The sequence below is a fragment of the Anneissia japonica genome, unplaced genomic scaffold (assembly GCF_011630105.1).
Source record: "Anneissia japonica isolate Jap-2015-1 unplaced genomic scaffold, ASM1163010v1 scaffold287782_len627234_cov183, whole genome shotgun sequence".
NCBI lineage: Eukaryota > Metazoa > Echinodermata > Crinoidea > Comatulida > Comatulidae > Anneissia > Anneissia japonica.
The window spans coordinates 130,067-151,936 of record NW_022695201.1 but is presented as its reverse complement, the minus strand read 5'-3'; the positions used below and the strand labels follow the sequence as shown (position 1 = coordinate 151,936).

The 21,870-nt window shown below is 35.7% G+C and overlaps 1 protein-coding gene across 1 annotated transcript; it reads right to left on the bottom strand.

Annotated features, from left to right (window-relative positions):
- Positions 1-2: 2 nt before the first annotated feature.
- LOC117101438 (mucin-5AC-like) lies at positions 3-20,718 on the bottom strand (the record flags this gene model as incomplete). Its single annotated transcript, XM_033241416.1, has 25 exons — positions 20,574-20,718; positions 20,431-20,471; positions 16,814-16,892; positions 16,067-16,188; positions 15,297-15,392; positions 13,201-13,314; positions 12,374-12,424; positions 11,145-11,690; positions 10,914-11,026; positions 10,568-10,724; positions 9,939-10,176; positions 8,696-8,914; positions 8,246-8,387; positions 7,240-7,368; positions 6,203-6,392; positions 5,906-6,070; positions 5,522-5,759; positions 4,907-5,106; positions 4,481-4,574; positions 4,032-4,078; positions 3,411-3,790; positions 2,664-3,057; positions 2,219-2,440; positions 712-801; positions 3-424 (listed from the first exon to the last, which is right to left on the bottom strand). Coding segments are annotated over exons 1-25 (4,572 nt in total), but the record flags the coding sequence as incomplete, so codon positions are not given.
- Positions 20,719-21,870: the final 1,152 nt, after the last annotated feature.

Below are 21,870 nucleotides of genomic sequence, written 5' to 3'. Positions count from 1 at the left end.
GTAGTAGTTGGTCCTTCAGTTGTGGTAATTGTTGGTGTAGTTGTTGGCTGCACTGTTGACATGAGCGTAGTAGTTGGTTCTTCAGTTGTGGTAACCGTTAGTGTAGTTGTTGGCTGCACTGTTGACGTCGTTGGTGGAATTGTGGTCAAATTACAAGGACAACACAATCTAATTTCATAGTTGTAGCAAACTCCAAAATTATCACTATTCAGACATATCAATCCTTCATTAGTCTTGCAGGTTACGCGTTGACCAGTACTTTGGTATGGATTTTTGAAGTTTTTTTCTCTACATTCAATTTCATAGGGCATTCTGCAGACTGGATAATCTATCGTGATTTTTTCCAAAATCTCAAAATCACCACCATTTATAGGACTGGGCTTCCACGTGTCTATCCACTCACTCCAGCAGCCATCGCAGGGAGCTATTTAGATCAGAAATAAGTTAATTAAATTATGAATTTAGATTAATTAAATCAGACTTTTTTTACGCGCGCTTTATAACCGCAAGAAAATGGCGCATTACTATGCCCATACCAATACCAGTAATGTTGCCTTTTGTATTTTAATTTTAATATACTATTTAATATACCCCAACATGTCCTACACATTTATCATAAATGTAAATAATGCATTTCTGCGCATTGTTTATTTTATGCTTACATAAACATCTGTATTATTTTCAGTGAAACAATACCTTTTTAAAACTTACATTCTGTAGTAGGTGTTGGGATCCCGGATGTTGGTGTTGTTGATATATCCGTCTTATTTCCTGATAGTGTTGGTATCGTGGTCTGTGGCTCTAAAATGCAATGAAGGAAACAACACAACACTAGCAAAATTCGTTTTTTTAAATGCTATTTAAATGTTGTTATAAATATTATTAAGTAGGCCTATAAGTGCACTAGGGAGACGTCATCCATGATTCATAAAGTTATTGTATTATAATATGGAGCCTAATCTCGATAACTATTAACATATAATATAAATATAGTAACAAGATATACAGAGACAAATTGAATCTGTTGTCGGATTCAAAAACATGGTGTGACCTATGGAATTAAATTTCAATATGCCAACAACAAAATACATACGATATACACAATATTACCACCAATAAATGAATCTGTGCTAGATAATGTTTTCGATCATTTATCCAAAAAATACCTGTACTTGTCGGTGGTGCCGTACTGTGCCCTGAAGTTCCGATGAAAATTATATATAAAATATAAAATATATGAAATAAAGAATTGGTCATGATAAACCTCGGATGTTATGGTATTTACAACACATGTATATATACATGAAAGCTCTGGATTCTACAGCCTTTTATAAGTCGTATCTAATCGATTTTAAGGAATGCAACATTATTTCCATTTTTCAAAATACAAGAATTCGAAATAGAGGGGGCCCAGGAAGGGACCTTTAGAGATGAAGCTTAGACCACCTCAGCCCCACCATGGTAACAAAATTTATGATTATAGCACCTCTAGTTGGCCGGAAATGGCACTCTCAGAATTAAATTATAATACAATACAAAAGGAATAGATCGTTTATAGTAGAAATTGTGCACTTTTAAGTTTGTAAAAACGTTGCCTACTAGGTTTACACGCTACCAATTTCAACAACGTACAGTACATTATTTTCACAATAAATTTAGCCTCTGATAACCATTGCACCCATAAAATTGATGGGGTGGTTAATTTACTGAGATGGTTACGAAATGTACAAACAATTGCCTTTTTCCTCGGTTTTGGTCCGGAAGTACGAACCGCACTTGGAACAGAGCACAATTTATGACAGTCATTCGTGTTGTTCTTTCCACTCGCTTTGAAAATGGGGTTTTAACTATAGATTGGTGAAAAGTGGGGGGAGGGGGAACAATTGATATGATGTCCCCCTCCCCAACTTACAAACAAGTTGGAACGTGTCCCTCTGTCCCCCACCAATCGACGCCAATGATTATTGGATACAGAATATGCCATGCATGGAAAGTAGACTTGGTTATGGATGTTTATTTAAAAAATTATTCACATTATACCATGTACCTATCTATAATGATGGGTGAGAGAATAAGGTATATAATGTGCCTTGCCCTTCACAAGTATTGTGGCCAGTGTTTTTCACTCACGACCCCGAATAAAAATCTTGCTGCTGAGTCGCAATCCTTCCATAAATGTAGGGATCGGGGAACACATGCGGTAAGCAAAAATACTTACTTGTTGTTGTCACTGTTGTGGTAGTGCAAGTGCATTCTGATGGGCACTCATCTATTGGTACACATCGACTGCTTGTCGGGTCAAGCACATGACCATCATCGCATTCGCATCCTTCAACGCATCCATCAATTTCACATTCTTTGTCACAGCAATAATTGTCACAGGTTTTTGGACAAGGAGTCGTGCAGGGCACCCATTGGCCACACCCATCGCATTGCATTGCTATACAGTATTACATTCCATAAATAAAAATACAATTAGTAATGTACATTTTACTCGACAAGGTGTCATTAAAGAAATAAATTCATGCTTGAATTTGCATAATTATTTAAACCTTAAAGAACAAGAACAATTTATCTCAATAGATCGTCCTTTGACTAACATAAATTAGAAATACAATATACATTAATGTGCACTGTTAATTATTATTAGAGCTATCACTTACGGCAATGTTCATTGGATCGCCAGTCGACCTCAATACCATGTAGTACACAAGCGTGTGCATACGCTTTAATTGCAGTACACAAGCACTCACAGTCTCCACCGAAATCACATCCACATGCATCGTACACACATCTCTGGTAATAGTTTTCATAAGGAACCTCAAAATGACAAGCCTGGAATATGTCTGACTTGATAATTGCACACTTCTTCACAGCCCATGCCTCTCTATGTGGTACTAATGAACAAGTGTTGTTGATCTCTTGTGTCGGTGGACAAGACTGTCGCGCCTTCCAACTGTCTCCAAATTCAGTGGCTGTGGCAACTGGTGGTCCGCCAGAAGATGGAACAAAATCATTCACATGATCACTGTCGAAGTTGCCACAAAGACCAGTTACCTGGTAATACATTAAAACACAGTTATTTCGGCAAAATTTCTATTCTAATTTAATTTATTTTACTGACATATTTTACTATCCGAGAATAATAAATTTTACGGGACCATTTTTTGATAGGTTCAATATAGCTTTTGAGACAAGTGAAAGTTCACTATACTAACAGACAGTTATTTAAAACCTTGAATCTATGTACTGTATATAAGAGCCTATATACATACAAATGTATGGGAACTACAACAGTCACTCCTTTGTTTGCAAACGTGTATCGTATATCAAGGGAACGAGTGACTATTATTGAGAAGGAATTTCTAGTAACCTATTACTAAATGATCAATTTTCAAAATGTTACGTACATTTTTACTATGCTCTGGACTAAGTCTTATGTACATTAATGTACCCCTGTCCCACTGCAACGTAACTCCTTCGGGAATTGTGATGAAGATGTAGTTTCCAATATCATGCATATGGAAATGTGAATTCATCGGGAGTTCAAGAGTTTTTCCGCGAACCAACTCAACAGTTTCTTTATCGACACCAGATCCAACGTTGAAAATTATGGATTTTGTACAGGTTACGCCAGTGGATCCACATAAGATGTTTTGAGACTTAATGGAGAATTCGATATGCGAATCAGACGTACTCTGAACCATGGTGTACGTACACTCTCCTTGGAACTCAAATTGTCTAGAGTCAAATGATGTGTAATGTGATTCGCCATAGACAGTACATATGCCTGCAAATGTAGATATTAAACATGCTAGTATTTACTTTTTTCATATTTATAAATAAACTTTCACATCAAACTTCATGTCTATTAATTGACAATTATTTTTATTTAACTAAGATAGATAAGATAGCCTTATTCTAAATATTTAGCATGCTCTACTAACAAAACATAATTATTCATTATTAATAAAATGTGTTTGAAACATTGATTTTATTATGTAATGTCACAACAAAACGCTGAAATTTACCTGGACAGGCTTTTGTTTCACATTCCCATTTTCGACCATTGCAGACACTATGGAACAAAACGTTTAAGATTTATGTTGTAACAGGAGTATAACAAATAAATATCAATTGTTGGATCAGAAAAATATATGTAATGCCACAAAATCATATAATATATACACATTCATTTTGAAATTATTTAAGATAAACTGTCTGTAATGAGCTGAAAATTCTTAATTTAATTGGTTTAAATCAGATGTTCAATGTCTAAATTGTTATTTTTATATACATATTTTGTAAATGGCGGTATCTTTTACAATCTAAACAACTAAAATAGCACCCTCTTTAATGTTTAGGGCTTGCCATTGCTACAGTTCGGCAAGTAGGTACGGGAAGGAATACTCGAATAGGAAACATGCGAAGAATATATCATGAAAGGGCTTAGGTCAAGGGGATATAGGGGAATTTGTACCATTGGTTGCAATCCATCATGATTGTTTCCCAATTCCGGTAGCTCCTGTCTCCATGGTAACAAGGACAATCCTCTTTTCTAACGCATTGATCACCTGAGAATTATCGATCACAATATATTAACATTCTTTTGCAATTAAACAACAATCATATTTTGCATTCATCATCCGGGTTGCACTCTGGTTTATTCTATATGCTGTTTATTATTTGTAATGTGCATAGAGGCAGTCAGATCAGTATGCATTTTATATTCACAATATAACTTCCTCAATTTGAATGGATTACTAAGCAAGAAAGGCTAGCTAAGTTGCAGCTGAAACATTTCAGACAAGACAAGTCCTCCATCAGTGACATTTGATATACATACATATATTTGTATATTTATACGCATTTATGTTTGTGTGATTAGGTGTGTGTAGCTACATACCGTCAAAGACGAAGTCCCCAACACACTGACAGCCAGGCTCGCACTTTACAGTATTACATGCTGCATCTATTTCATCTAGGTTTGCACAGGTCAGAGGACATGGTTCACGGCATTCGGCAAACTCCATATTTTCCCCGCATACTGGTTCATCAGGAGAGCAAGTATTCTCCGTGCATTGCCAAATACCATTATCACACTTGCTGAAATGTCAATGTAGAATCATGTTATCTATAATACATAGATATTCTTTTTAAATTAGGCCGATTGGTCATGTATCATTTTAGTTAGCTTGTAAAAATAGTTATTTTATCCATATTAATTTAATACAACTTCTCATAATTCAAAGTACTAATTCCGTTTTGTGCATTCTGCCTTTAATCTCAGTTTCTTTAAGGTATGCTAGGCGTACGTAGATCCGCTTTTGTTATGAGGACGCAGAGAAGTGTTTGTTTTTCTAATGGATGGGATATTTATTAGGTATCAGTTTTTCAAATTGATCCAAAACAAGCATAAAGTCAGGTCCATGTAATTCGTTTTATTTAGGTTTAGGCCTAGGCCTAGTGTTAATTTAATCTTTCACTAGACGAGTAAACAACTAACTAGAATTTGACATACCAATTCTGACATCCTTGTCTAATATTTTCCCCCGGGTTGTAATACCGGCCGTTGTATTCACATGGACAGCTGCTGAAAGCTATACAGCGGCCATATTGGTCAAGTACTTGTCCATTCGGACAACTACATCCTGCGATACATTCCTCTTGACAAGACACTTTTGCAGTAAGAGCAGCACAGCTTGTTTTACATGCTGACCCACACTCCTGGTAGATTTGATCTCCTTCGCATACAATTGCTAGATGTTTGAATAATCAGAATAATGTTATTGATGACAGGCCTATATAGATTTCATTTTTTTGCTTATCATTGAACTTGAGACCTCCGGTTTTTACTTGAGTTTACTAAAATAATGATGTGGTTAACAACTATAAAAGAACTCACCACATTCGGTTATTTGTGACCGCCAATCAATCGGGGTCCCCATTTTGGCACACGCATCAGCGTAGACTGCTAAACTTGCACAGAACATATTAACGTCTGTGTTAGCGCAGACGTCGTACTTACAGTCTTCGAAGTATTGATCCACTCCAACAACGTGATGACAAGCTAAACGATATGATACATTTAACATATTTTCAGATTTGATTGACAACATTTTATTTTTCAGAATTAAAATTTACAATCGCATGATATTTTACTTTAAAACAATTTAACAGATATGTTCTATTGCCCTCTCACCATCGAAAGGGGCCGCCTTCAAGATTGTACAGGTTTGCTGGGCCATTAGTTTTCGGTGCGAAAAGATATCACAAGGACTTGCAGCGTCCAGAGTGTTTGATATCGCTGGACAGGAGCCCTCTATTACCCACTTGGCCGCAAAACTTGAAGGTTGTTTTTCGATATCTCCAGCTCTCGTCCTGAAGTCAGTCTGGAGATATTGAAAATGTACAAAATAATAGATAATAGCGAAACGATAATGAAAACAATTTGATGTGATTTTATGTTATTTTAAGCTGTTATTACTGTAAATGCAAATCAATTTTGTAATGACAATTAAAACACACCAGTAATGACATAGGCCTAATATCGCTCTACCACTAAGAATCTTAAGCATAATTTTACATTCGGAAAGCAAATCCGGAAAATTACATATAGAAGACTTTAAAGTTAGATACAAATAAGAAGTCGAAGACAAAAATCACAACAGACTTTATACATTAAGACACCAACCTTATTCAGTAAGACGATTTTCAAGTTATTACGATATGAGTACCGAATACCAAGTATGTTCCCAAATACTTGCGAAAAGAAATTCGAAAGTGATTCGGGTGGGAACCACTTCCGAATTTTTTCGCAAGATTTTGGGAATTTTCTGAGTATTCGGTATGATAATACGTCAGGTAGGGCAAAACATTACTCTGATGCTCAAGTTGCTATCACGGGCTACATAGAGATATTAAAACATATTCCGGTATGGAAATAATAAAAATAACAATGAGTCGCGCTAAATTTTAAAATAATTTTGTTTAAATAGACTTTAAACATAATGATGTCTGATATGAACAATCCAAAACCAAAAATATTCTCCGGGATTTTGTTTTTGTTTTTGTTTTTTCTTCAGTCGGATGAATTGTGGTCGACGGTGGAAGGGTTGAGCTATCCGATGAGGGAATTAAAGAAATTTAGATTTTAGACCTAAAAACAAACTAAATTTAGCCATACATCTTTCAGTTTTTATTCGTTAAAAAATATTTTAAAATGGCGCTTTAACTTACTCCTTGTTTACGATCGAATGTGCCACACAAGCCGCACGTTTTAAGATCGCCGAAAAAGCTTGATGGCGCTGTAACATATACTCGCACAAAGCCGTCCCATAAAACTATAAAACCATTGTCTAATATGACCTAAAATCAGAAAAAAAAAATTAGTTCAAAGAGACGTTACTCATCAAACTTTATATCTATACTTGGTCATTTTGCATAATGTACCGTACATTGAAATGTGTTGAGAGCAAAATCTCTGAACAGGTTTAGAAATTGATTGCCAAATCTATCCGCCTCTACAACAGTTCATAAAAGGTAAGTCTTACCTTTATTATTATATAAAATTATCTTTAAGTGTAAGCTACCCTGTAGCTTTTCAACGAATAAAGTCCTATAAAAGTCATTGTGTAATAAAATTCCTCCGACGGGATTCGAACCTGCGACCTCTCGAACCACTAGACCACGAAGGCTTCATGGTTGAACAGGTCCAAATAATCGTCGGGAACATTGTATTACACAATGCTACGCCTCAAGGGGGCGTTCGGCCAGATAAATCTGGCAATACGGCTAGAAATACTGTCGTATATTATATATTAAACACTGTATACGTACCTTTGACGATTTATATTATATATATACATATATATATATATACATATATATATATATATATATATTTCACTTTGTATACTACAGCATAAACTATTAGATAATTGGCCTATAATCCGTCTACATCACTATTGTATTGTATATATTGTACAGTATACAACTTGCAACAGCCAATCTTGTGAATTCGGTGAAGCTGATGAAGGCCAGAGGACTGGCCGATAATTTCTTTCGAAAATAAATACAGTGTTCAACAGTCTACATGCCTTGTTGTCATAATTTTTTGTTTCAACGACTAATATATAATTTGAAGAACACACGTGGATCTACAATGATATATGAATAATTGTGTGTGTTATGACAACAACTTTTTATAAATCCTAGTCATATAAATGTGACATCTAGAGTTTACCCTTTGGTATATGGATGATAATTGTTCAATAAAGACTCCGGGTGCAGAGTGCGGTAGCTCATCTATGTCTTCTCCATTCACCGATACAATGTGATTCTGTCTCATTTTTACCCGTGTTGCTCCCACGTTGACTATCACATACCTACAATAAAGATTAAATGAGAAAAGGAAGAGAATGATTTACTGGATGACATAAAAAGGAAGATTGTTTTTCGACAAAACGACAGGTGGAAATTTTAAAATAGATATACAATGAAAACGACTGTAGACAACTTAAAATATTGCCCTCTATCTAGTGGTTTTCTTACAGGTTGAATTGCGCAAAGAACCACTCTCGTGGTGGATACCGGTGCCAGAAATCGTTATTTATTATTTTCACTATATTATTATAATATTCTATTTCCTCAAAATAAAGCATGAAAACTTTCTAATTTTGACATAGTGACTTACTTGGTACATGAGTAACCTTGGAGTCCACATTTTGTATTTTCCACCTGGATTGAGTAATCAGTATTAAGACCATCACAGCTCTCCACAAGGACATAACTACAATCTCCAACGAAGTTATAATGCTGTCCATCGAATGTCACATAATGAGGGTCACCAACAGCAGAGCATGTTGCTTGACAAATGGTGTCTGTACAATCCCAGCTACCCCCGTCACAAACGCTGGAATGAATTGGGGAAATACAATGATAATAAATACAACAGTTGTATCTAGCCGTGTAGATTGCCTACACAAATCGTTCTAAGAGCTAACAGCTAACTGATTGAGCAGAATTAGTCTTAAACCTAATATTTTATACTCTTTGAATTTTGTGTCGCATATCGCAGAAAATACGTAACTTTACTAGGTTGCAATGGTGGCGCCAGGATTTTGCCAGGGATCCAATATGTCCCTAACGAGAGCGTAAATAGGTGTCTCCACCCTCATTCCTCCCACCCCCACTCGGCTGCTGGCGCCATCCCTGCTAGCGTGGTTAGGAAAACTGAATTTACCATCAACATCTAGGGGCATCAATATTTAGGCTTAATGGGAGAGGGTAGAATTTTATCTGTTCAATCTGGTTTCCTTAAAATCGCAGCTACACTGTCGCTACAGTGTTTTTTAGTGCAATCGTTGTACTGCGTAAAGCCTGGTTTCTAAAAAAAGCGCTACACGCTTTCGCTGACTCCTTTGACGACGTTGATTGGTCAGTCGAATCAGGGAGGTTCTAGATTGCGGTGGCACAGCTACGCAGTGCAAGGATTTCAATGAAAACGCCAGTAACGTCTGTGTAGCTATATCAATCAACACACTGTATTTTTTCATTAAATTTAGAATATTATATATGACTATAACCATACATACCTTTAGTGACCTACAACAGAGTGAGCTCATTGTTAATGTAAAAAATCTGATATTTTTACAATTTTTCTTCACTTTTTGTAACAAGGTTAGATAATAATTTGCTCAGCTCAGCTATACAAATGTATATTTAGTATTGCATTTGCACCTGTAGGCTAAGTTCATAAATTTAATATTCACTAGTTTTTTTCTTTTCAATTATCTTGCATGATTAGATAATATTAGAGACAACAATAAAGTAAACTGACAATTAGTTTTCATTAATGTTCCTATGAACAAACGAATGTCAATGAAAATTAAAAGCCAATACATTTAATTGAACAGCATATAGATATGCCGAATTACCATGTGTTGCAGCCGTTGTCAATAGAAATGGTTGATCCAGCTGAATATTCTCTCTTTTGGTAAGTGCATGGGCATTGGGAAGGTTCTACGCATGCGTTGTTATTAAAAACCAGGTGATCTGGACAATGGCATCCGTCAATGCAATGGTCGTCAATACAATCATAAGTAGTACTCTTGCAAGTCAAAGGACACGATGTGCCACACTGTTTATAAACCATCTGAGATGGACAAGACAGCGCTGTTGACAATAATATGTAGCTATATTAAACACGTAGTTATGTTAATAAGGAATTATTATTTCATATTTTTCAAGTTAATAGAGTAATCATACATTCTTTGCATGCATAGACCTATATCTCTTTATTTTTATAATTGTTGTGCAAGGTCTACCACTACTCTACAGTGGTATTGAGCACTGTTTTTTGATCAATTGAACTTTTTGACTTATGCTAAATATGATAATAAATAATATCAAAACATGATAATAATAACATGTTCATATAGCAATATACTCGCTCCGTTTACTTTTACCATATTATGTCTATAGAAAATTATGTCAAAACAGTCCACAAAGTTTAGTAATGTCCGGTTTTCTATCAAACTAATTAGAGCAATAAAATTATATTTACGACATCGTTCCTGTTTTCTCCACTCCACAACAACTTGCTTCCTTGCGCACTCCCTGGCGTACGCCTCGTATGCATTACAAGCACAGTCAGACCGTGATAAATCACAATTGCAGACGTCTTCTCTACAAGCGTCGTAATAAGGCTTGGAATTTACAAGCTGAAAATTGAAATATATAAACCATAAAATGAAGAAAATCATATGTGTGTTTCGAATACGATTTCACAGATACTTAGACTTCATGTTTGTAAACACAAGCGGTCGGTTAGATCATAAAATTTTAGTAGTTGCCCACACGTTACAAACAAAGAAAGGATTACCTACGGAGCAACGATTTGTTTGACTTACCAGGTGACATGCGCTAAACTCAGCCCCCGACCTGATAGGTTCACAAAGGTTTAAAGCTCTATCACGTGATGTGACCGACTTACAGTAAGAAACTTGATTCATTGCCACACAATCTACCGAAATCAGAAATATTCAATATTTTCCACTGATTTATCAAGAGAAATAGTTAAAGATGTAAAAACTCCAAAAATACTGCATTAAACATAACAGCAGTCTACTTTAGTTACTTACCCTCTGGATTCATTGTGTATTCAGAAGCAAAAGATGTCGGTGATTGTGAGATGGTGCCATCTCGCATCATAAAGTCATCTTCTGGATCATCGGTGTACGTTCCACAGAGACCCTTTGTTTTGGTGAATAACTCATAACCGGCAGTGATGTAAAATGCTTCCTCCCCGTCCCAACGCAGATCAAATCCATAGCTACTGCGCACTATGACATAATTAGATATCATCTCAATTTCCAAGCCATCAAATGCAGTTGGCAGAATTTGAAGCTCAGAATTTCTAATAACCACTGGAGAATCGTCAGATTTTCGCAGAATTACTTCAACACTGGAGATGTAAATTGCCAACGACCTGCTGCATGCCATCGCTGGAGTGCAGTCGTCGTCATTCATTATATGAATTTGGAAAGTGCTGTCTGCGGCATCATCTAGCAGCAAGTAGTGACAGGAACCATGGAAGCTGTAGATTTTCCCATCAAAGGTTCGGTACTGATCCTGAGACCAAGTAGTACAATACCCATCCGGTTCTTGGTTAATGGTAGCTGTATCTGCTATGTGGTATTTAGTAAAAAGATTATTGTATAATAAAGAATTAGATTAAAATTATATCAAATCAAAATTAAATCACAATTTCTTTACTTCTACAATTTCATAACGTAAGAATAAATACAGAACGATATCAAGTGAAAGTAATGAAAACATTTTAAATGATACAGGATGCCGCATGAAGCAAGAGCTTTTAACACCCCTTAAATCAGCTAGACAAATACCGGTATAAAAAATTATTTTAAATAAAACAATAAAATTAAAACAAGGAAACAACAATGGAAGATAACACGGAAACCATCTTAAGAATCTAAACAAGATCACAAATTATACAATTAATAAGGAAGCATCTATTTACGTCACTCTTATGGTACCGGTAATCACATAAGTAAAGGTTTTTGAGTTTTCTTTGGAACATATTCACACATAACACTAGATCCAATATACCTACATAATATCGTTCCAGGCTTTTGGCCCTTCATATGATATTCCTTTTTGACCCATTATCGTATTTTTCTTTAGGATATACAAATTATCTTTGTTTTCATAGGTCTGGAAAAAGTTAATGGCACTTGTCCTTTACTACATTAATATTGAAATCACTTCAACGCTGTTTTATTAAGATAAAAAAGAAATTAAAGAATTAAGCTTCTTTGCTTCTTTGAATCAGTCGCATCACTAAACTCACCTGTATCGGGATCTATCGACTTGTTTATTCCAACCGTGGTGGCAGTAAATTCTGGATGCAAAATTTATAGAAAGTGATGAAATGTGTGAATTAAATTAACATTATATCAAAATGCGTTGATATCGATTACAAGGAATTCAGCTTAATTTTCGAATTTCATAGTATACACTATATAATTCCATTGTGAAACCTTAACAATGAAAAACAAAGTTGATGAAAATGCTGTATATGCCATGTGTGTATTTCTTTGTATTTTCTTTTCGTGTAATAAGTACAATACAGTACAAATGTTAATTAGATAGTAATACGTTATAACGGAGTTAATGACGTTACTTCTTATTATGGATGCCGTTCTTGTAAATGTGTAATCGCGATTATATTTCTTTATTGAAATGATTGATTGATTTTATAGTATAATATTCATGTTTTACTTGTCTAGACTATTAAGAATTCAGCTATTAAGTACAAATATACACACTTTTTTGTGTGACCCCTCCCTCTCCTCAAAAGAGTACGGTACATACTAAAGTGACTATTTTTTGCGATACACTTTTACTTCTCTCCCCTAGACTATGTTTTGTACTCTCGTGAAAATGATGAAAATATATGGATTGCCCTTAATTAAGTGGCAATTTTTTTTATATTAAATAGGCAACTGTGCATAATGAAACAGTATTCTAATGACCATATATAATATTATTTAATTGCTAATCTCATAGAAAAATAGGTATGAGCTACCTTGGCAATCAGGAATGGGTAGTTCTGGACTCCAATTCCCGGTTGCTGGCTAGATGTGTATTAGAGAGTGCATGTGTATACATCGCTGCCTGATATGGTATAGCCAGAAACACATCCCACTCGGCATACAAAGCTGCTACCCTCAAACCCACAACTGATGGAACCCTTCAGCGGTGCTGGTGGATTCGTGCAATGCTGCTCAGCTACAGTAACATAGAAAAACGCAGGTGGTTATTAGAATGATAGAAAATAAACATCACAGTGAACTTCTCACACAACTATTTGATTTACAAATGATCGGGCCTATATGTAAATGTCCATTTGGATTTGATTTGATTTGATTTATTCGATATCAACAGAAAAACATCACAAAATCGGAAAAACAATAAACAGAGAAACAAAAAAGAAAAAACAAACAAGTCATCATTGTTGATATCTAGGATAACCCTCTAAATCTCAACACAGGATTTATTTCCAGAGGGGTCCCAAAATACACAAAACAGACGACACCAAAAAATAGACATGAAAAATGAGTTAAAATCAACAAGCAAGAATAAAGTATTCCAGAGAACAGAGGCAAAAACCGAGATCTTATGCAGTTAAAATAGTCATTATTAATTTATTAACCGATTAGTGAGGGGAGACATGACATGAGATGCTCCTTAACTCGAATTTTGAAGGTGTTGTAATTTGAAATTGCTTTTATTGCATCAGGCAGACAGTTCTAATCATGGATTCCAGAATAAAAGAAAGTAGAAGTGATTTTGCCTTTGGTCTTTGGAACGTGAAAGTTAAAAATACTGCCCCTTGTATTGTGACGATGAAGATTGGATAATTTGGTGAAATTGTCATTTAAATGTTCAGGGCAGGAACCATTAACAATTTTAAACATAAGGTTGAGTCTTAATTGAGAAGCTCTAGAGGGGCCTTCATTTAAAATAAATCTAATAGTTTTATTTTGCGCTATCTGTAGCTTTTTCTTCAGGCCCGATGAAATTCCACAATACCACGATGAAACAGAATAATCAAATATGCAGTATATGAGGGCAGAACAAATGATTTTCCTTACCTTGCTATTAAAACACTTAGCTTGCCTATACAAAAATTTTAACCTGGCATTGACTTTTCTTACAATACTGTCAACAATAGTGTCTGCAGAAAGTGTGTTATCTAATTCTAGACCAAGATATTTGACTTTGGGAGATGCAGCAATAATATGACCTTTGCATGTAATATTTATGTTTATGGATTCCTTCACCTTAACGGAAGAACCAAAGAAAATTAGCTTAGTCTTTCCAAATTGTAGCGACATTTTATTGTCTAGAAGTCAGTCGACACAGCCTTCAAGGTCTGAGGTTAAGGTGTGTTATGACATCAAGAGACTTATCAGAATAGATCAATGCACTGTCGTCTGCATACTGAAGAAGTAAACATTTTTTACGGCAGTGGGCATATCCTTCACAAAACATAGAAACAGCAGTGGACCGAGGATGCTCCCCTGTGGGACACCATAATCTATAGGCATGGGTTTCGAGGGCGAGTTATTGACATAGTCTACTTGAGACCGATTTGAAAGATATGATTTAAACCACCCCACTGACTTGACACCGAGAGCATTCAGTTTGTTACATACCATCGTCAACACTGTCAAAAGCCTTTTGAATATCAAGCAAAATCATGCCCACGTGAAGACCCGAAGACAACTGAATTCGTATATAAATTTGTAAATAAATCAAACAAAAATCAGTTGAATATCTCCCCCTAAATCCAGATTGGAATGTATAGATTATGTTGTGCGCAGAGAGATAACAATTGATTGATTGATTGTTTCTGTTTTGAAATTGTTGTTAGCTAGATGGATCGTAAGTAAAGGACGGTAAGCAAATAAAATGAGTTACAATTGATTAATCAGTCTCCAGTCTAATAAGCCTACTGGGCCCTTTCAATCCTCAAGCCACATTCGTCACGATAATATTTCCGCGCCCGGGCGTTACCCCCTGGATCACTTACGGAAGATTTGAGCGACGTCAAACAACGCCCACTTATCTTCTCGTCTGGGACCACCCCCCCCCCCACACGTCGAAAATATCTGACCTCCCATCAGGCAAATCCTAGCGCGACCCTTGCCTAATTCAGGTGCAGTAATGGATATAATATGAAATTGGGAAACATTTTGCAAGCTTACTTGTTTGACAGTAGCTACCACTAAAGCCTGGGAGGCAGGAACAGGAGCCTGGGGAGGTGCATGAGCCTCCATTCTGACAAGAAATCTTACAAACAGCTGAAATGAAATAAGTCGTTTCCATCAAAAGTTCACAATCTTGATAATGCAACTTTCATTGTTAGAAAATTGAATTCTTCACAAAATGACACTTTTGCTTAAAATGTGGTACGTACATATTAAATATTATTTTCAGCAACTGGTTTCCACGGCCAACCTTTACTCACACTATGCGACTTAGAAGGGAGAAAAGATATGGACATCATGGTATAACTACAACTAGATTTAAAAAAGGTCCCCTTCCATATCTCACAGGCTTACTTGAATCTATCTAATAATAATTAAACAAAATATAATTGGAATTTTTAACACAGTAATTAGTAATTTTTTTCATCGAGTAGTATACTGTCCTCCTAGCAAACCTGCTTGTTTATTAGGTACAGTAATTCTATTTTTGTATTTGACTGGGGTTTTTTTATATTTTTGTAAATAAATGGGGTTTAATCTATTTTTGTATGTGACTTGGGTTTGTATTTTTTAATTGATGTTTCTCATTGGCTGTTTGTGAAGAGTGTCCCCAATTCAGCTTTTAACTGCTAACAACTCTATTTTGCCAACCTGATTTTATTTTTTTTTTTGTAAAATTTTGAATAAAGATACCGAGATATATATATTCTAATCTAAACATTTGTAAGTTGAAGCAAATTGCTTTTATTGTAATATTAGCATCCTACGTTCACAGTCTGGCAATTGAGCATAAGGTGACCAAATTCCTTCATTGTTTTGGCATGTAGTAGTGATAGTCTCGTCACCCCCGGGAAATGCATATCCGTCTTCACAGGATGCAGTGCAAGTACTAAAAAACAAATACATAAATATATATATCGATTCATCTATTTGGCTATCTGGGTTTAAGAATTTAAAGAACATAGAGTTATTATTGACAACAGTTATAATCAAGGGCGCAGATCTATTTTGAAAGGTGGGGAACAGTCATGAGTCCACACCAACCTTCGAACCACCATCAATTGGGTGATGTGCGAACATTTAAAAAAATAGTACCTCTAGATGGCCGAAACGACGCTCTTTCGTTGAAACTTGTGTGATTTATGCAGTTCATTTCAACAGTTTCCAGGCATCTTCTTGTCTTATGAAATTACAATGCGGTCGAAAAGTGGGGGAACCAACCCCCCCCCCCCCTTAAAAATATGTGAGGGGACTTGTCGCCCCGTCCCCTATTATCTGCGCCCATGATGTTCCTAAAAACGTTCTTCATTCTTTTACAAAACATACGCTGATGATCCGTAAACACAGAGAAATATCGTTAATAAATAGTAGTACAGTAGTAGGCCTACAGGCTATCAATGACATATTCAAATGGGCATATGCTAAATATCACATATTCAATTACTTAAATTAGCGTTGTTTTCGCTGGATAAAATATGAAATGAAATATGAAAGAGTAAAGTGATATTTCTTACCTTTCCTTCGTCTGAAACGTGCATGAGAACAAACCATTTATTGGCTGATTTAATCCTATGCACAGATTTTCATTTGGTGCTAAAAAGATAATATAAATAGTATAAATATCAATTATACTCTACTTTAAAAGAGGAGAATACAATATGAAGTACAGTACTCTATATTATGTAACGTCGAACCTCTCTAGTTGCGTGATACTTGCATTGTCCTAAATCATTAATTCTAGGACTATGCACATAATTTGAATCGACATTTGACAAGTTCCTTAACGATAATTCCCCAGTATCATTTTAGAATGATTTTAGTAATAATTTTCTTGTTTTTTAACTACCTTATGGGTATCAGTTGATAATTCATGGGACGGATTTTTGGATATCCTCTCTGCAATTATTCGCGACTCTGTTCCATTGAAATCCAGTAAAAAGAGGAAACATTCTCCTTGGGTTACCAGTGACATCAGAAAATGCATTAATAAAAAACATAGATTGTTTAGAAGGCGAAGCGCATTGGCTCAATAGCTGCTTGGAATGAATACAAATCTATCCGTAACGTAGTTAAACGAATGTGTAATAAGTCATATTACTCTTAAGTTAACAAACTTTTTACCAGCGATTACACGCGTAAAGCTTTTTGGCACTTTATTAGAGAGCGTAAACGCTCACCTGTCCCCCTGTCCTTTAACATTAATGGCTCGCACGTATCTTCACCCTCTGTCATCGCTAACTCATTTAATGATTTTTTTGTTTCTGTCTTTGGTCCTCCTACTCCCTTGTGTCGATCCTCCTGCATGTAACGTTCCCATTCCCGAACTCTTTCATATTAACTTTGATGTTCACACTGTCGAAAATGTCATTAGTGGCTTATCATTAAATAAATCACCTGGTCCTGACTCTGTCTATCCATTCATACTAAAGTCTGCTTCTGGATTTATTGCCCCTCCCTTATTTAACTTATTTAACATGTCACTTACGAAGGGTAAAATCCCTACTGCCTGGAAGGTTTCACACATTACTCCCATATATAAATCCGGCGACAAGTCCTCTATTTGCAACTACAGACCAATTTCTCTTACCCCACTTTTTTCCAAAATTCTTGAAAAATAATTTTTACTGGTATATCCAATCACGTTGCTTATTGCTGTCCAATCAGCGATTCTCAACATGGATTTTTCTCTTCCCGGTCCTGTGTTACCCAACTTACAAACTTGATACATTCCTGGGCATCTTCCCTCGATAAACCTAAGCCTCCTCGAACTGAAGTTGTCTTTTTGGACTATGCTAAAGCGTTTGATAAACTTCCCCACCACATTGTGTTAAATAAACTGGCTACTCATTTTAACATTAGAGGTAATGTACGGAAATGGATCAAGTCTTTTCTTTTAGGTCGTTTCCAGCGAGTCCTGTACCAAGGTGCCACTAGCCAATCATCCCCTGTTTCTTCTGGAATCCCCCAAGGAAGCGTTCTCGGTCCTCTTATCTTCAATCTTTTCATTAATGATCTTCCTACTTTTCTCCTCTCCCATTGCGCTTTGTTTGCTGACGATACCATTATTTACAAAAATATTTTCTCTGTTGACGACGAACTTGCTTTTCAGTCCGATTTACATCGTCTCACTTCCTGGTGTGATTTAAACGAAATGGAACTTAATCTAAATAAAACTAAAATTATCCACATTACTCGTTCAAAAAAAGAATATCGACCAGTTTATCATCTAGCTGGTTCACCTATACATGCTGTGTTGAATCATTGTCATCTTGGGGTTACAATTAACTATAAACTTACTTGGGACGACCACGTTAACAAAATTATTTCCCGTTCGAACAGAATGCTGGGTTTCATTGCCAGCACCGGTGGTGGTGGCTCCTCTCCTTCTGCCATTTTCTCACTTTAGAAAGCTCTTGTTGTTCCTATACTTGAATACGGTGTCTCTTCCTGGTTGCCTCATACGAAAATACTTGTAGACCGTATTGAGGCAGTTCAGCGAAGGGCTATTAGACTTGTCCTTAAGCAGAAAAAAGGCGAATGTGAGTACGAAGATCGTCTCATTAAACTCAACTGGCCTAGTTTATCTGCTCGCAGAAATTTTCTTCTGTTATCGTTTGTAAGTCGCTTACTGGCGTTGTTGATTGTAGTAGTAGCATCCGTCAGTTCATACTTGTAAATAGTCGCCATCGAGAGACGCTTTTGTTTAGACACCTTTATGCTAGAACTAACTCTCTTCACCTTTCTGTCATTCATCTGTTCCCCAGACTTTGGGAAAAACTCCCTGAAAATATTTAAAATTCCCTTATCCTTGATTCCTTTCCTACTTTTTTGCGCTCGCTTAAATCGCATGTCTTATGTTATAGCCACTCCGCTTAGATACTTTTGCGCCGCGTACCGGATGGTTCTTTCTTTTTTCATCCCCGTTTCTCTTTCTTTTCTGTTTTGTTAAACTGTTTGATCTTTATTGTTTTAATTACTCGATTTCTTGTCTGTAAGAGTTTATTTATATCTATAAATCTATATATTTATTGTTATGTATTGCTACTCAGGGAGTATGGAATCTTAACTTTGTTACAGTGATTTAGTTCACTTTTTCGTTCCTGCCTACTCCCTGAGTTGACTGTATGTGTTTGTTGTTGTATTGTTTCTGGAAATAAAGAATAAGAATAAGAATAAGGATAAATAAAGCTACAAATCTGTCTTATTTTACACAAGTCACTATAATTTGTATTGGCCTTCTTAAATATTGCTATATATCAAAGGATTCAAACCATTATGTTTCATACTTTTTACAGACATTTTATTTGAAACTACTAAAATCAGTTAACAGTGAATTATCCAATCATATAGGCCTATGGACCATTGGTTCTTAGAACACCATACTAACATAGATTGTAACTTAAAACATAAAATATCTGTCTAAAGTTACCGTAAAGCACAGAATTGTTGAACATAACCAGTAATGCTGGTAGATAACATAGCCCCACTATATCATGAGAATATCTAAAATGATAGGCTTATAAAATACTTTTTGTGACAAAAAACTATGGGAGCGCAGGACTCGTTGATAAATGTTTTTGTAGACAGTAGGTTAGGCCTACCTGATTATTATGTAGAAGATCTACCACTACTAATTGATAAGGTGACCATTAATGGTTAATGTTTTGTGTATTAGAAAGACGTTTTCTGTTGGGCATCAAGAATGTACCGTACTTTTATGCTGTTGTTTTGAATAGGAAAATTAAAAAATGAAAAAAAACTTATCTTTTCTTGTCTTGTCTTAAAATAGTTTGTTCAATATTTAGGCCTATTTTGCAAAATTTGAATGTAGATGCTTGTAAAAATATAAAAATATCACCAAGAGTCTTCCTGATCGTTTTTCAAATTTAATTTATGCATGTACGCCTATAGTAGGACCTTCCGATCCTCCTTCAGTCTAATGGGGTCTGTTAAAGTTCTAATGCTCAAATGTGGATGTGTATTCACATAGCCGGTAGGCATGATCGTCAAACATAATTTAGAGAGGCTCGACCCGACGTTGTTGTATTAAGGTGTTGGAGGACTACCTCCAGATAATCTGAATAATACACAAAATTTACACGATATGAAAATGATAATCTAGTTGCCATACCTGATCGTTCATACACCGCATCAACCCCGAGGTCTTCGTTACTAAAGGAAAGACAAAGAAAACAATTACGGAACCATGCAGCCTTATTTTGGTTTAGAAATTGTAGTTTCAGAAAATACTTAGCACAAAACCAAATGGCTTACCTTCGTACTGTAATGTCTCCAAATGCCATTTTCGTAGAAGAATGAACCGTTAGAATAGTTAGCAGAACGCGCAAAAGCGCCATTGTATAATGACGTCTACCGTGTGTAGTTGCCTTTACTTATTTCTTGCAATCAATTTCGTAATTTCTAGACCTATAACTAAGCCGAGAATAACCATATGTGGTTTGGTTCTTCTCCTCTTATAGAAGTTCCAAAACAAAGGTTACACATTTTAGGTCTACAGATGTTCACTATATTGACATGACTTTCGCAAATAAATACTTGAAAACACATGACAGCCAGATCCACAAACACACATTGCGTATTATACTGCTCATATTCATCGATTTAAATTTTTTTTTTTTTTATCTCTTTGGCAAATAAGAGGCCTACAGTTTACAGGTGCAAGATACAGTCTCCGGATGTTGAGAGACCGAGTATTGTTGTGTCACAAAGAAATGCATACCAATGTAACAGAGAAAAATATGTTATGGGGACACCTTCAGGACCAAAAGTGTCCCCTTAATAGGGGTTCAATTGTATTGATTTGACCATTTTTCACACTCAGAAAGTGTTCCCGTCCCTTCAATAGGGGTGTCCCAAAGGAGGAGTTCTACTGTATTGCAAAGGTCGTGATGAACCGTCTAATTATTTTTTAAGATCACATTTTCCTTAGTTACTTTATTTATGAGAGACTAGTATGTTACTCGTGAGTGTAATAAGCAAAATAATACAAAGGGTACGGTTGGGGCAACTGATTTTTCATACTCGCAAATACATCTTTAACGTTGTTTAGTTTTAAGGCGTATGTGGATTTTATAAGTCCGCAATGACGATATAACGTGTTCTGTTACTGATAAAAAAAAAACTACTGTTTTCTGAAAGTTTTAGTTCTCGATTTAGCTTTTACTTAACAATTTTCCGGTTTGGTATATATATAGGCTGTCTCTTATACACATCTAGATGTGTATAAGAGACAGCTGTCTATCCATTCATACTAAAGTCTGCTTCTGGATTTATTGCCCCTCCCTTATTTAACTTATTTAACATGTCACTTACGAAGGGTAAAATCCCTACTGCCTGGAAGGTTTCACACATTACTCCCATATATAAATCCGGCGACAAGTCCTCTATTTGCAACTACAGACCAATTTCTCTTACCCCACTTTTTTCCAAAATTCTTGAAAAATAATTTTTACTGGTATATCCAATCACGTTGCTTATTGCTGTCCAATCAGCGATTCTCAACATGGATTTTTCTCTTCCCGGTCCTGTGTTACCCAACTTACAAACTTGA